Below are 13,794 nucleotides of genomic sequence, written 5' to 3' on the forward strand. Positions count from 1 at the left end.
CTGAACACATAGAACACTTAAACAGGGAAGAGAAGTATACTGAACACATAGAACACTTAAACAGGGAAGAGAAGTATACTGAACACATAGAATACTTAAACAGGGAAGAGAAGTATACTGAACACATAGAACACTTAAACGGGGAAGAGAAGTATACTGAACACATAGAATACTTAAACAGGGAAGAGAAGTATACTGAACACATAGAACACTTAAACGGGGAAGAGAAGTATACTGAACACATAGAACACTTAAACGGGGAAGAGAAGTATACTGAACACATAGAACACTTAAACGGGGAAGAGAAGTATACTGAACACATAGAACACTTAAACAGGGAAGAGAAGTATACTGAACACATAGAATACTTAAACAGGGAAGAGAAGTATACTGAACACATAGAACACTTAAACAGGGAAGAGAAGTATACTGAACACATAGAACACTTAAACAGGGAAGAGAAGTATACTGAACACATAGAACACTTAAACAGGGAAGAGAAGTATACTGAACACATAGAACACTTAAACAGGGAAGAGAAGTATACTGAACACATAGAACACTTAAACAGGGAAGAGAAGTATACTGAACACATAGAATACTTAAACAGGGAAGAGAAGTATACTGAACACATAGAACACTTAAACAGGGAAGAGAAGTATACTGAACACATAGAATACTTAAACAGGGAAGAGAAGTATACTGAACACATAGAACACTTAAACAGGGAAGAGAAGTATACTGAACACATAGAACACTTAAACAGGGAAGAGAAGTATACTGAACACATAGAACACTTAAACAGGGAAGAGAAGTATACTGAACACATAGAACACTTAAACAGGGAAGAGAAGTATACTGAACACATAGAACACTTAAACAGGGAAGAGAAGTATACTGAACACATAGAACACTTAAACAGGGAAGAGAAGTATACTGAACACATAGAATACTTAAACAGGGAAGAGAAGTACACTGAACACATAGAACACTTAAACGGGGAAGAGAAGTATACTGAACACATAGAATACTTAAACAGGGAAGAGAAGTATACTGAACACATAGAACACTTAAACAGGGAAGAGAAGTATACTGAACACATAGAACACTTAAACAGGGAAGAGAAGTATACTGAACACATAGAATACTTAAACAGGGAAGAGAAGTATACTGAACACATAGAACACTTAAACAGGGAAGAGAAGTATACTGAACACATAGAACACTTAAACAGGGAAGAGAAGTATACTGAACACATAGAACACTTAAACAGGGAAGAGAAGTATACTGAACACATAGAACACTTAAACAGGGAAGAGAAGTATACTGAACACATAGAACACTTAAACAGGGAAGAGAAGTATACTGAACACATAGAACACTTAAACAGGGAAGAGAAGTATACTGAACACATAGAACACTTAAACAGGGAAGAGAAGTATACTGAACACATAGAATACTTAAACAGGGAAGAGAAGTATACTGAACACATAGAACACTTAAACGGGGAAGAGAAGTATACTGAACACATAGAATACTTAAACGGGGAAGAGAAGTATACTGAACACATAGAACACTTAAACGGGGAAGAGAAGTATACTGAACACATAGAATACTTAAACGGGGAAGAGAAGTATACTGAACACATAGAACACTTAAACGGGGAAGAGAAGTATACTGAACACATAGAATACTTAAACGGGGAAGAGAAGTATACTGAACACATAGAACACTTAAACGGGGAAGAGAAGTATACTGAACACATAGAACACTTAAACAGGGAAGAGAAGTATACTGAACACATAGAACACTTAAACAGGGAAGAGAAGTATACTGAACACATAGAACACTTAAACAGGGAAGAGAAGTATACTGAACACATAGAATACTTAAACAGGGAAGAGAAGTATACTGAACACATAGAACACTTAAACAGGGAAGAGAAGTATACTGAACACATAGAACACTTAAACAGGGAAGAGAAGTATACTGAACACATAGAATACTTAAACAGGGAAGAGAAGTATACTGAACACATAGAACACTTAAACAGGGAAGAGAAGTATACTGAACACATAGAACACTTAAACAGGGAAGAGAAGTATACTGAACACATAGAACACTTAAACAGGGAAGAGAAGTATACTGAACACATAGAACACTTAAACAGGGAAGAGAAGTATACTGAACACATAGAACACTTAAACAGGGAAGAGAAGTATACTGAACACATAGAACACTTAAACAGGGAAGAGAAGTATACTGAACACATAGAATACTTAAACAGGGAAGAGAAGTATACTGAACACATAGAACACTTAAACAGGGAAGAGAAGTATACTGAACACATAGAATACTTAAACAGGGAAGAGAAGTATACTGAACACATAGAACACTTAAACAGGGAAGAGAAGTATACTGAACACATAGAACACTTAAACAGGGAAGAGAAGTATACTGAACACATAGAACACTTAAACAGGGAAGAGAAGTATACTGAACACATAGAACACTTAAACAGGGAAGAGAAGTATACTGAACACATAGAACACTTAAACAGGGAAGAGAAGTATACTGAACACATAGAATACTTAAACAGGGAAGATAAGTATACTGAACACATAGAACACTTAAACGGGGAAGAGAAGTATACTGAACACATAGAATACTTAAACAGGGAAGAGAAGTATACTGAACACATAGAACACTTAAACGGGGAAGAGAAGTATACTGAACACAAATTATAAACGCAACATGCAACAATTTACACAATTTTACCGAGTTACAGTTAATCAATGAACTAGGCCCTGATCTATAGATTTCACATGACTGGGCAGGGGCCCACCACAGTGGGAAAAAGGCCCACCCACTGGGTAGCCAGGCCCGGCCAATCAGAATGAGTCTTTCCCCACAAAAGGGCTTTATTACAGACAGAAATTACACCTTATGGAACAGCGGGACTGTGAAGAGACACAGGCACAGACACACATACACATGATAAGACACACACTCGACACACAGGTACACAGGGATTTTGTATTGTCGATATGTGGTAGTAGAGTAGTGGACTGAGGGCACACTCTCAATGTGTTGTGAAAAGTGTTATGAAATGTAATGTCATGTGATACTTTGTTATTGTATATAACTGCCTTAATGTTGCTGGACCCCAGGAAGAATAGCTGCTGCCATGGCAACAGCTAACGGGGGATCCTCAATAAATACAAATAGAAATAGTATGGTAAATGAACATCTAACAGTGGTTCAAAAAAAATCACGCTACTCTCTGTAACGTTTGGAATAGCAAAAACCGATTCAACCATCTCAATAAAAGTAGGATGTTTCACGTAGTATCAGTCCAAAGGCCTTTAAAATGTAGATAAACCTACTTGGTGACGGCCAACTGTGCTTATGTCCTTGCCCTTTGGCCTTGCAACCAAAACCAGGATAATAACTGGAAGGACGATCAGATCGTCTTGATCCAGCAGTCCATGCACTTTCTCTGGCTCCAGTCCAGGCTTTCTCTGGCTCAGTCCAGGCTTTCTCTGGCTCAGTCCAGGCTTTCTCTGGCTCAGTCCCGGCTTTCTCTGGCTCAGTCCAGGCTTTCTCTGGCTCAGTCCATGCACTTTCTCTGGCTCCAGTCCAGGCTTTCTCTGGCTCAGTCCAGGCTTTCTCTGGCTCAGTCCAGGCTTTCTCTGGCTCAGTCCAGGCTTTCTCTGGCTCAGTCCAGGCTTTCTTTGGCTCAGTCCATAACAAAGCACACAGAGATCATAAATATGGTCTTGCCCTGCTCTGCTTCTCATTAATATTAGTCTCCATCTGCTGGTCATTTAACACCACCACCATCAGACCCAGCAGCACCCGGCCTTATATGGTGCTGGGACGCACAGAGCGGAGGACGATAGAGAGACAGGAATGGAAGAGGAGGAGAGTAGAAAGAAAAGGAGGAAGGCCGAAGCACAGGTCTTTGTTTACATGCCTTGACAGAGAGAGAGTATGAGAAGGATGGAGGAGAGAGAGAGAGAGAGAGAGAGAGAGAGAGAGAGAGAGAGAGAGAGAGAGATAGGGGGGAGGGGGAGAGAGAGAGAGTGAGAGCGAGAGAGCGAGAGAGAAAGGGATGGAAGACGAGGAGGAGAGTTGAAAGAAAGGAAGAGGATTTGGAGGTAGCACTTTGCTCTTTGTTTACATGTCTTGACTGTCTCTCTGCTGAGTGTTGAGGAAGCCCAGAGAGACTGCTCTGCTTGGGTCTCTGCTTGGGTCAGTTCCACTGTGAACAAAGTGTTCAGTCTGGTAGATCTACAGTTAAAGTTGGAGGTTTGCATGCACCTTAGCCGAATACATTTAAATTCAGTTTTTCACAATTCCTGACATTTAATCCTAGTAAAAATTCTTGTCTTCGGTCAGTTAGGATCACCACTTTACTTTAAGAATGTGAAATGTCAGAATAATAGTAGAGAGAATGATTTATTTCAGCTTTTATTTCTTTCATCACGTTCCCAGCGGGTCAGAGGTTTTCATACACTCAATTAGTATTTGGTAGCATTACCTGTAAATTGTTTAACTTGGGTCAAACATTTCTGGTAGCCTTCCACAAGCTTCCCACAATAAGTTGGGTGAATTTTGGCCCATTCCTCCTGATGTAACGGAGTCAGGTTTGTAGGCCTCTTTACTCTGACTTTTTCAGTTCCGCCCACACATTTTCTATAGGATTGAGGTCAGGGCTTTGTGATGGCCACTCCAATACCTTGACTTTGTTGTCCTTAAGCCATTTTGCCACAACTTTGGAAGTATGCTTTGGGTCATTGTCCGTTTGGAGGACCCATTTGCGACCAAACTTTAACTTCCTGACTGATGTCTTGAGATGTTGCTTCAATATATCCACATAGTTTTCCTACCTCATGATGCCATCTATTTTGTGAAGTGCACCAGACCCTCCTGCAGCAATGCAACCCCACAACATGATGCTGCCACCCCAGTGCTTCACGGCTGGGAAGGTGTTATTTGGCTTGCAAGCCTCCCCCTTTATCCTCCAAACATAACGATGGTCATTATGACCAAACAGTTCTATTTTTGTTTCATCAGACCAGAGAACATTTCTCCAAAAAGTACGATCTTTGTCCCCATTTGCAGTTGCAAACCGTATTCTGGCTTTTTTATGGCGGTTTTGGAGCAGTGGCTTCTTCCTTGCTGAGCGGCCTTTCAGGTTATTTCGATATAGGATTCGTTTTACTTTTGTACCTGTTTCCTCCAGCATCTTCACAAGGTCCTTTGCTGTTGTTCTTGGATTGATTTGCACTTTTCGCACCAAAGTACGTTAATCTCTAGGAGACAGAACGCGTCTCCTCCCTGAGCGGTATGACGGCTGCGTGGTCCCATGGTGTTAATACTTGCGTACTATTGTTTGTACAGATGAACGTGGTACCTTCAGGCATTTGGAAAATGCTCCCAAGGATGAACCAGACTTGTGGAGGTTTACAATTTTTGTTTCTGAGGTCTTGGCTGATTTATTTTGATTTTCCCATGATGTCAAGCAAAGAGGCACTGAGTTTGAAGGTAGGCCTTGAAATACATCCACAGGTACACCTCCAATTGACTCAAATTATGTCAATTAGCCTATCAGAAGCTTCTAAAGCCATGACATAATTTTCCGGAATTTTCCTAGCTGTTTAAAGGCACAGACAACTTAGTGTATGTAAACTTCTGACCCACTGGAATTGTGATACAGTGAATTATAAGTGAAATAATCTGTCTGTAAACAATTGCTGGAAAAATGACTTGTGTCATGCACAAAGTGTATGTCCTAACCGACTTGCCAAAACTATAGTTTGTTAACAAGAAATGTGTGGAGTGGTTGAAAAACGAGTTTTAATGATTCCAACCTAAGTGTTTGTACATTTCCGACTTCAGCTGTAGCTGTAGCTCTGACACCACCAGGCCTGGGGTAGGGAAGGAGCCATCACTGCACACCTCACTCACTCATTGGGCCCCACAGTGATGGCCTCTGGGGTAGGTTTTTGTGCCCTATGTGATACTACTGGTGGGTGAATGAATGAATGAAAAAATTAATTCATTATATTTAATTTTCGTGTCAAATCGCCAATTGGCAACCCATCCCTTATGGGATTAATAGACAAATAAACAAACATTACAATAATCCACTGTGATAGTTCAGTGATAATTCTATGGTGGTATAGTACCACTCCGCTCTCTAGGTAGATAGTGGGGCTTATCACACTCAGCCCCTAGGAGCAATGTGAGCCTCAAGGGCTAAACCCAAAGCGTCTTGCATAAGTGGGATTGTATGTCTTCTGACTTCACCAATACATACAATTCTCCATAAAAGTAATTTGAGTCTGGGGGTAATCTGAGAGGATGAGGTCTCCTGAGAAATGTATTTTTTCCTCTCTTCCCATCATGGCATCCGTAGTCCATACGATGTCCTTAGAAAGTTAAAGCCCCCTTCCGTCAGCCAGTGAGAGCTGTGACAGATGTTTATGATGACATCATCATTAATGGCACCCCTTTGTTTAGGCCACGCTTTGCTTAGGAACGATGATGGCTCTCTTGCTCGTTTCTTGGAGGAGAGAGGGCAGGCCAGGCACATACCTCTCTCTCCTCTTTGGGATGCTTTTCCTTTTTAAGGCAGGTTGGCCTAACCTCCCCCACTGAGAAGAACACTCTGCCTAACCATGTGTCGATGATGCAGCATTTAAACCCATCTTTAAACTGTTCTGTCATGAGGTCTTCCCTGCGGAAGCACTTCAAATTATGTAGGGTGAACTAATGTATTGTGTACTACATGCTGTCAATGAATGACTATGCTTTCCTATTTAGCTATCCAGTAAACCTAATGTTCTGAAGAACATGAGTCATTGGAGCATGTCTGAATCAACCAATCAGCTCCATCAAACTACAACAAAGAGCAACAATACAACAAATTATATTCTACAAACCCATTTAGAAATGAAAGAGCAAAAGAGTAGCATTGATATCATCCTAGCCTTGCTTTGAGTGATGGGTTAGGAAGGGGTCTATACTACAAGGGTAAGGGCTGAACCGGGGTGTGGACATGAAGCTAGGGTTAGGGTTGTAGTTGAGGCTAAGGTTAGGGCTGAACCGGGGTGTGGACATGAAGCTAGGGTTAGGGTTGTAGTTGAGGCTAAGGTTAGGGCTGAGCTGGGGTGTGGACATGAAGCTAGGGTTAGGGTTGTAGTTGAGGCTAAGGTTAGGGCTGAACCGGGGTGTGGACATGAAGCTAGGGTTAGGGTTGTAGTTGAGGCTAAGGTTAGGGCTGAACCGGGGTGTGGACATGAAGCTAGGGTTAGGGTTGTAGTTGAGGCTAAGGTTAGGGCTGAGCTGGGGTGTGGACATGAAGCTAGGGTTAGGGTTGTAGTTGAGGCTAAGGTTAGGGCTGAACCGGGGTGTGGACATGAAGCTAGGGTTAGGGTTATGGTTATGGTTGAGGCTAAGGTTAGGGCTGAGCTGGGGTGTGGACATGAAGCTGTCCAATTGCTGAGCTGAGGTCTAGCTGGCCATTGTGAGCTCAGTCATGCTGCTGTGACGGTCAGGGTGGACACAGCCTCCCAGAACCCTCTCCTCTCCCTCTGGAACACAATCTGAACCAAATACCATACCCCACACCAGGACCCGTGACAGCCCATACTGGAGAGGGAGAGAGGGGGGGATGAGAGACTGAGAGATAGAGACACAGACAGAGAGGGGAAGAGAGGGGTAGAGATGGAAAGAGGGGAGGGTATATAGAGGATTTGAGGGAGGGGATATGAGGGGGTCGGTACTACAAATAGCCAGTGAGTCCTGTGTGTCCCTCAGTCAGCCTCCCTGCTCCAGTCCACTCCAGCTGCCAGCCCAGACCCTTCTCCTGCTCCAGCCCAGACCCTTTTCTTGCTCCAGCCCAGACCCTTCTCCTGCTCCAGCCCAGAACATTCTCCTGCTCCAGCCAAGACTCTTCTCCTGCTCCAGCCCAGAACATTCTCCTGCTCCAGCCCAGACCCTTCTGCACTCCACCATGAGCTCCTACCGCTCTTCTGCTCAGTCGGCCCAGTCTGGCTCCTCCTCCTACCGCCGCACCTTTGGCACAGGATACAGCCCTGCCATGTCCCATTCCCTCTACAGCAGCCGGGGCTCGGGCGGGGGGCTCGGACTCGGACATGGCGGCTCCGGCCACATCTCCTCCCGGGTCTACGAAGTCACCAAGACCTCTGCCTCGCCCTCTTACTCCGGCTACCGCACCTCGTCTCACTTTGGTGGACCTGTGATGTCATCGACCGCCCACGGTTCGCGGTCCTACGCGGGGATGGGGGAGACGCTGGACTTCAGCCTGGCCGACGCGCTGAACCAGGAGTTCCTCCACACGCGCACCAACGAGAAGGTCGAGCTGCAGCACCTGAACGACCGCTTCGCCAGCTACATCGAGAAAGTTCGCTTCCTGGAGCAGCAGAATGCTACATTGGTGGTGGAGATTGAGAGGCTGCGGGGGCGTGAACCCACACGCATCGCCGACCTGTACGAAGAGGAGATGAGGGACCTGCGTCGCCAGGTGGAGGCCTTGACCAATCAGAGGAGCCGCGTCGAGGTGGAGAGGGACAACCTGGGCGAAGACTTGGACAAACTCAAACTCAGGTAGGAAAGAGGGGAGGGAGAAAGAGAAGCGAGAGGAGCAGGATGAGGGGGGAGAGGAAGATAAGGAGGAGGTAGGAGGAGAAGGAGGAAGAGTTGGGTAGAAATACGGTAACTAGAAGTTACTGTAAAACTGCTGATGTAAATAGGACTTTATAAATACATTTGATTGATTGATGAATTGCTCAGTAAGACTGTAGGGGTGTAGTTTCTGATTGGTGGATAAGTGGAGGAAGGAGAGGATCGTGGGTAAGATTAGAGAGAGGAGAACTCTAGAAGTGAAGATCCTAATATAATGTAAGCGTGACATTTCAGCCACCAAAAGCAGCACTGATGTCACGGCTGGTTCATGCATACAGTCCCCTGGGATTTCAGTCAGCGCCTCTCGATTAGCTCTTGTGGTTTATCTGGTTTGTTTGTTGTGGTCACGGCAAGTATTTTTAAACTTGGTCATATCACTCACTACAAGTGGACTGACTGCGAGGTGCTGTTGGAGACGTTGTGTATTTGGATTCTTACTGTAGGTAAAATAGGAAGTGCTTCTGCTTCAGGTTCTTCAAGTGTGTGATAGTCTTACTGCCATTTGCATAGCTGCGAGATCGGCATGCCCCCTCTGCTGTTGAAGTGTAGGCCTAGATGACATTAAATACGCAGTGCATGTCGTTCTCATTCAACCCGTGAAATAGGAGAGGAGCACTAGTGATGAATAAAGACTGGCGAAGAAAGCAAGAGGCACACAAGTGCAGAGAGGGAGAGTCTTGTTCCAACTCCAGTGGACCTTCTAATTAAGTCAACAAGATCTGTCCTCCACCTAACCCCTGAAGGACTAGACCCAGCCTCCTTCTGAAAGACTAAAGCCAGCCTCCTAGGGTATGGCCTAAGCCTCTAGCCCTTACAGAGGCATGTCCTTACCGTCGCTTACTGGCGCCGCGGCCCGACTCTATAAAAGGCCAGGAATGAAAACATCTGTATTCAGACAGATATAATCCAGATCTCTCTAGCTGTCTGTACGGCCCACTGTGACATCTAGAGCTGGTATTCAAAATGGGGCCTGGGATTGGATTGAGACCACATTTGCACATTAGATCCACACAGCAGTCGTAAAGTCCCTATCAAACAATTCCTGGGTGACAAATCACTTGTTATTAGACGGGTGGGGTGACTTGCCTAGTTAAATAAAGGTTCAACAAAAAATGTTTGGTAAAAGGTGCGGGCGGACATGTAAAAGACACAATTGTGATCGGGTCTTGCTCCATCTCTTTGTTCCACTGTGTATCCAGACTGCAGGAAGAGATCCTTCAGAGGGAGGACGCAGAGAACAACCTGGCTGCTTTCAGAGCTGTGAGTCCAACACTATTAAATCAACACAGATTCTGAATATGAGAACACGTTCATGTCTCACTACTAGTATTTTCCCTGCTTTTAATCTGAATGTAGACTGGATAGTCGTTTGAACTGCCACACAGCTGGGCACCGACGTCATTCAGTTCAACGTCAAGTTTTTTTTTGTTGAGTTGTCAGCTAATGTGAATTTAACGTTAAATCAACAACAAAAATCACCATGCCATTGGATTTAGGTTAAAAGTTGGGTGAAAAAATAGACGAAATGCCCTTAGTTTTCCACGTTGATTCAACGTCATCACACTTATTTTGGGGGTTGAAATGACGTGGAAACAATGTTGGTTCAATCAGATTTTGCCCAGTGAGATGTCTGTTGAATGAATCTAATCTAACGTCTGTCTGTTCTAGGATGTTGATGCTGCCACTCTGGCCCGTCTAGACTTGGAGAGACGCATCGAGACGCTACAGGAGGAGATCGCCTTCCTCAAGAAGATTCACGAGGAGGTACGTTACTCAGTCTGTGTATTTTAATGTGCTATGTGTTATTACAGTTGGTCTGTCTGTCTATCTGTCAATGTATCCAGTCATTGGTCATTCCATCTGTCTGTCTCTCTGTGGTAGGAATGAACAAAGACACACACACACACACACACACACACACACACACAAACACACACAGACACACACAGACACACCACACACAAACACTATTTGTGTGTGTGTGTATGCTTCATAACAGACAATGGAAAAGAGAAAGCTGTAGAAACCTTAACCTATTGACTTCTCCCACTCTCTCTCCTTCTCCCACTCTCTCTCCTTCTCCCACTCTCTCTCCTTCTCCAACTCTCTCTCCTTCTCCCACTCTCTCTCCTTCTCCAACTCTCTCTCCTTCTCCCACTCTCTCTCCTTCTCCAACTCTCTCTCTCCTCCTCCTCTACTTTCTTCCACTTTAAACCTATTGACCTCCCCCTCTCCCCACCTCCCCACCTCACTTGCAGGAGATCCGTGAGATGCAGTCCCAGATGCAGGAGACCCAGGTGCAGATCCAGATGGACATGTCCAAGCCGGACCTGACAGCTGCCCTCAGGGACATCAGGGCTCAGTACGAGGGCATCGCCGCCAAGAACATCTCGGAGGCCGAGGAGTGGTACAAGTCTAAGGTGATGGGGGGGGGGGGGGGGCATAGAGAGAGGGGGGAAGGGGGAGAGAGATAGATAGAGAACAAGAGAGAGAGAAAGAGAGACGGAGAGAGGGAAGAGAGAGAGATAGAGAACAAGAGTGAGAGAAAGAGAGACAGAGAGAGAGGGAGAGATAGAGAACAAGAGAGAAAGCGAGAGAAAGTGAGAGAGAGAGAGGGAGAGATATAGAACGAGAGAGAAAGAGAGAGAGAGATCAGATCAGTCAAATTCTTCGATTTACTAGAAAATGTCTCTGGCACTCTGGCAGGTGCCGTTATTGTGATGTCAGGCAAAGTGATTCCTGTTGATTCCTGTACTTCCTGTTGACCTCTGACCTCTGCTGACCTATAGGTGACAGACCTGAACCAGGCGGTGAACAAGAACAATGAGGCTCTGAAGGAGGCCAAGATGGAGACCATGGAGTTCAGACACCAGCTCCAGTCCTACACCTGTGAGATTGACTCACTTAAAGGCACCGTAAGTCTCTCAGTCTGAATACTTCTCTCCTCTTCTCACGACACCATTTATTCCTCCCCATATCCTTCTGTACTTTCATAACTCATGCCACCACGCTTTCATTCCTCTCCTTCTCATTCTCTTCATTTGTTCCTTCCCTGGTCTGCAAGTTCACGTCCAAGAAACATGTCAATCTCGTTCTCTAATTTCTCTCCCCCTCCCTCACTCCCTTGCTCCTCCTACCCCTCTCTCCTCCCCCCTAACCCCCTCCCTCTCTCCTCTTACCCCACCCCTAACCCCCTCCCTGCAGAACGAGTCTCTGATGAGGCAGATGAGAGAGATGGAGGAGCGCCACGGGCGGGAGGCCGGCGGGTTCCAGGACACCATCTCCCGTCTGGAGGCTGAGATCGCCAACATGAAGGATGAGATGGCCAGGCACCTGAGAGAGTACCAGGACCTGCTCAACGTCAAGATGGCCCTGGACGTAGAGATAGCAACCTACAGGAAACTGCTGGAGGGAGAGGAGAGCAGGTACGAGGAGGGAGAAGAGGAGATGAGAGAGAGGAAGGAGGAGGAGGAGGAGAGCAAGTTAAATGGAGGAGGAGGAGTGGGGATAGGTGACAGAGAAGCAGGAGGAGGGAGGCAGGAGAGAGAGAAGCAGGGGAAAGAGAGAGGAAGGGATAGAAGGGCAGGAGAGATGGAGAGAGGAGGGCAGGAGAAATGGAGAGATAGAGGAGGGCAGGAGAGAGGGGGAAGAAAGAGAAGACAATGGCAGGGGGCTGAAGGAATAGAGTGAGGAGAAAGGAGGAGAGGGTTGAGGACAGAGAGGTGATGAATAATCTTGTATGAGGACGGTATTTGGTATCACTGCTAAAAACTGACATCCCCCTTTTCTCTCCGTCTGTAGGATTTCCCTGCCCATACAGAACTATTCCACCATGACTTTCCGTGGTAAGAATAACACACACACAAACGCACACGCACATGCACACACACGCTCTATTTTGTCAAACTCTGCTGCAAAATAAGATGAGTTACAGCATCGAGCCACAAGAGGGCACAATTGATACAAGCAGCTAAATCTTTTGCAGTGCTGTTTACCTCACCTTAAATCAAAAGTGACAGGCTTGAACTTCAAATGATCCTCACTTGACCCCTCACTGCTGACGCATAAATAGAACCATTCATTAATAGATTTTAAGGGGTGGCACAATATTAAGAGGGTGAACAGAGATGTTCAAAAAAAGGTGAGAGATGAGATGTAAAAGATGATGAGTATTAATTCCACGGTTGTCTGTCTGGATAGAAACGAGCCCAGAGCATCATCACCGCGTTGCTGAGTCACACTCAAAGAAAAGTGTCCTTATCAAGACCATCGAGACCCGTGACGGAGAGGTAACACCCCCCCCCCCCCCCACCCCACATAGAGATACCCCTGTTTGTAGAGTGAAACAGAGATAGCTTACAAACACACCCACAGACTTGTATTTGCACAGACTTGTATTTGAGAGAATATCTCAAATTCCTCTCCCCTCGCTGACAACAATACAATCCACCAAATGTTTTCCTTCCACCCGAGTCAAGTTCTCACAAGCCATACTTACCTACCAACACACATCGAAACTGTACTTCACACCTGTATCGTTCCCAATAGTATAATAGGCTTGTTATTTTCACGTTACAGTAAATATCTTCTTTGTCTCCCCCTATAGGTGGTCTCTGAGTCAACACAGCACCAGCAGGATATCATGTAACAGACAAACAGAAGAGAAGATGAAGACTGAGGGAAGACAAAAAGACTAAATAAAAACGAAAAGGACTTTATCAACTCACCCTGGTGACCCTTTAGTTGTTCTTATTTCAAAGACGTTAAGTATTTCAAGACACAAAGGTCACTCGCTCCAATGAAATAGTCAAAAGGCTGGGTGACTTCAAGTACGAGCCGACCTGTTTGTAACTTCCTACTACAGCAATGTGCACTGTTTGCCTTTACTTATGACTATATATGATACTGTACGTTCTATCACAAGGCTGGCGTTAGTATGAGGAGGGTTCTCAATGGACAGAGAGACAGAGGAGAGGGGTGAGAAGGGAGAGATGTGTCTAGGGAAATGGAGACGGGGGGGGGGGGGGGGTGATACAGGTGAGACAAAATGAAAGATGGAAAAGGGGGAACATGGAATGA

The 13,794-nt window shown here is 45.2% G+C and overlaps 1 protein-coding gene across 1 annotated transcript; it reads left to right on the forward strand.

Annotated features, from left to right (window-relative positions):
* Positions 1-7,646: 7,646 nt before the first annotated feature.
* Positions 7,647-13,441, forward strand: LOC139413031 (desmin-like). The gene is made up of 9 exons (XM_071160018.1): positions 7,647-8,637; positions 9,915-9,975; positions 10,384-10,479; positions 10,974-11,135; positions 11,505-11,630; positions 11,920-12,140; positions 12,517-12,560; positions 12,916-13,004; positions 13,322-13,441. The coding sequence occupies exons 1-9, from the start codon at positions 7,778-7,780 to the stop codon at positions 13,361-13,363; spliced, it is 1,701 nt and encodes a 566-aa protein (XP_071016119.1). The 5' UTR covers positions 7,647-7,777; the 3' UTR covers positions 13,364-13,441.
* The last annotated feature ends 353 nt before the right edge of the window (positions 13,442-13,794 follow it).

The sequence above is a fragment of the Oncorhynchus clarkii genome, chromosome 7, assembly GCF_045791955.1.
Source record: "Oncorhynchus clarkii lewisi isolate Uvic-CL-2024 chromosome 7, UVic_Ocla_1.0, whole genome shotgun sequence".
NCBI lineage: Eukaryota > Metazoa > Chordata > Actinopteri > Salmoniformes > Salmonidae > Oncorhynchus > Oncorhynchus clarkii.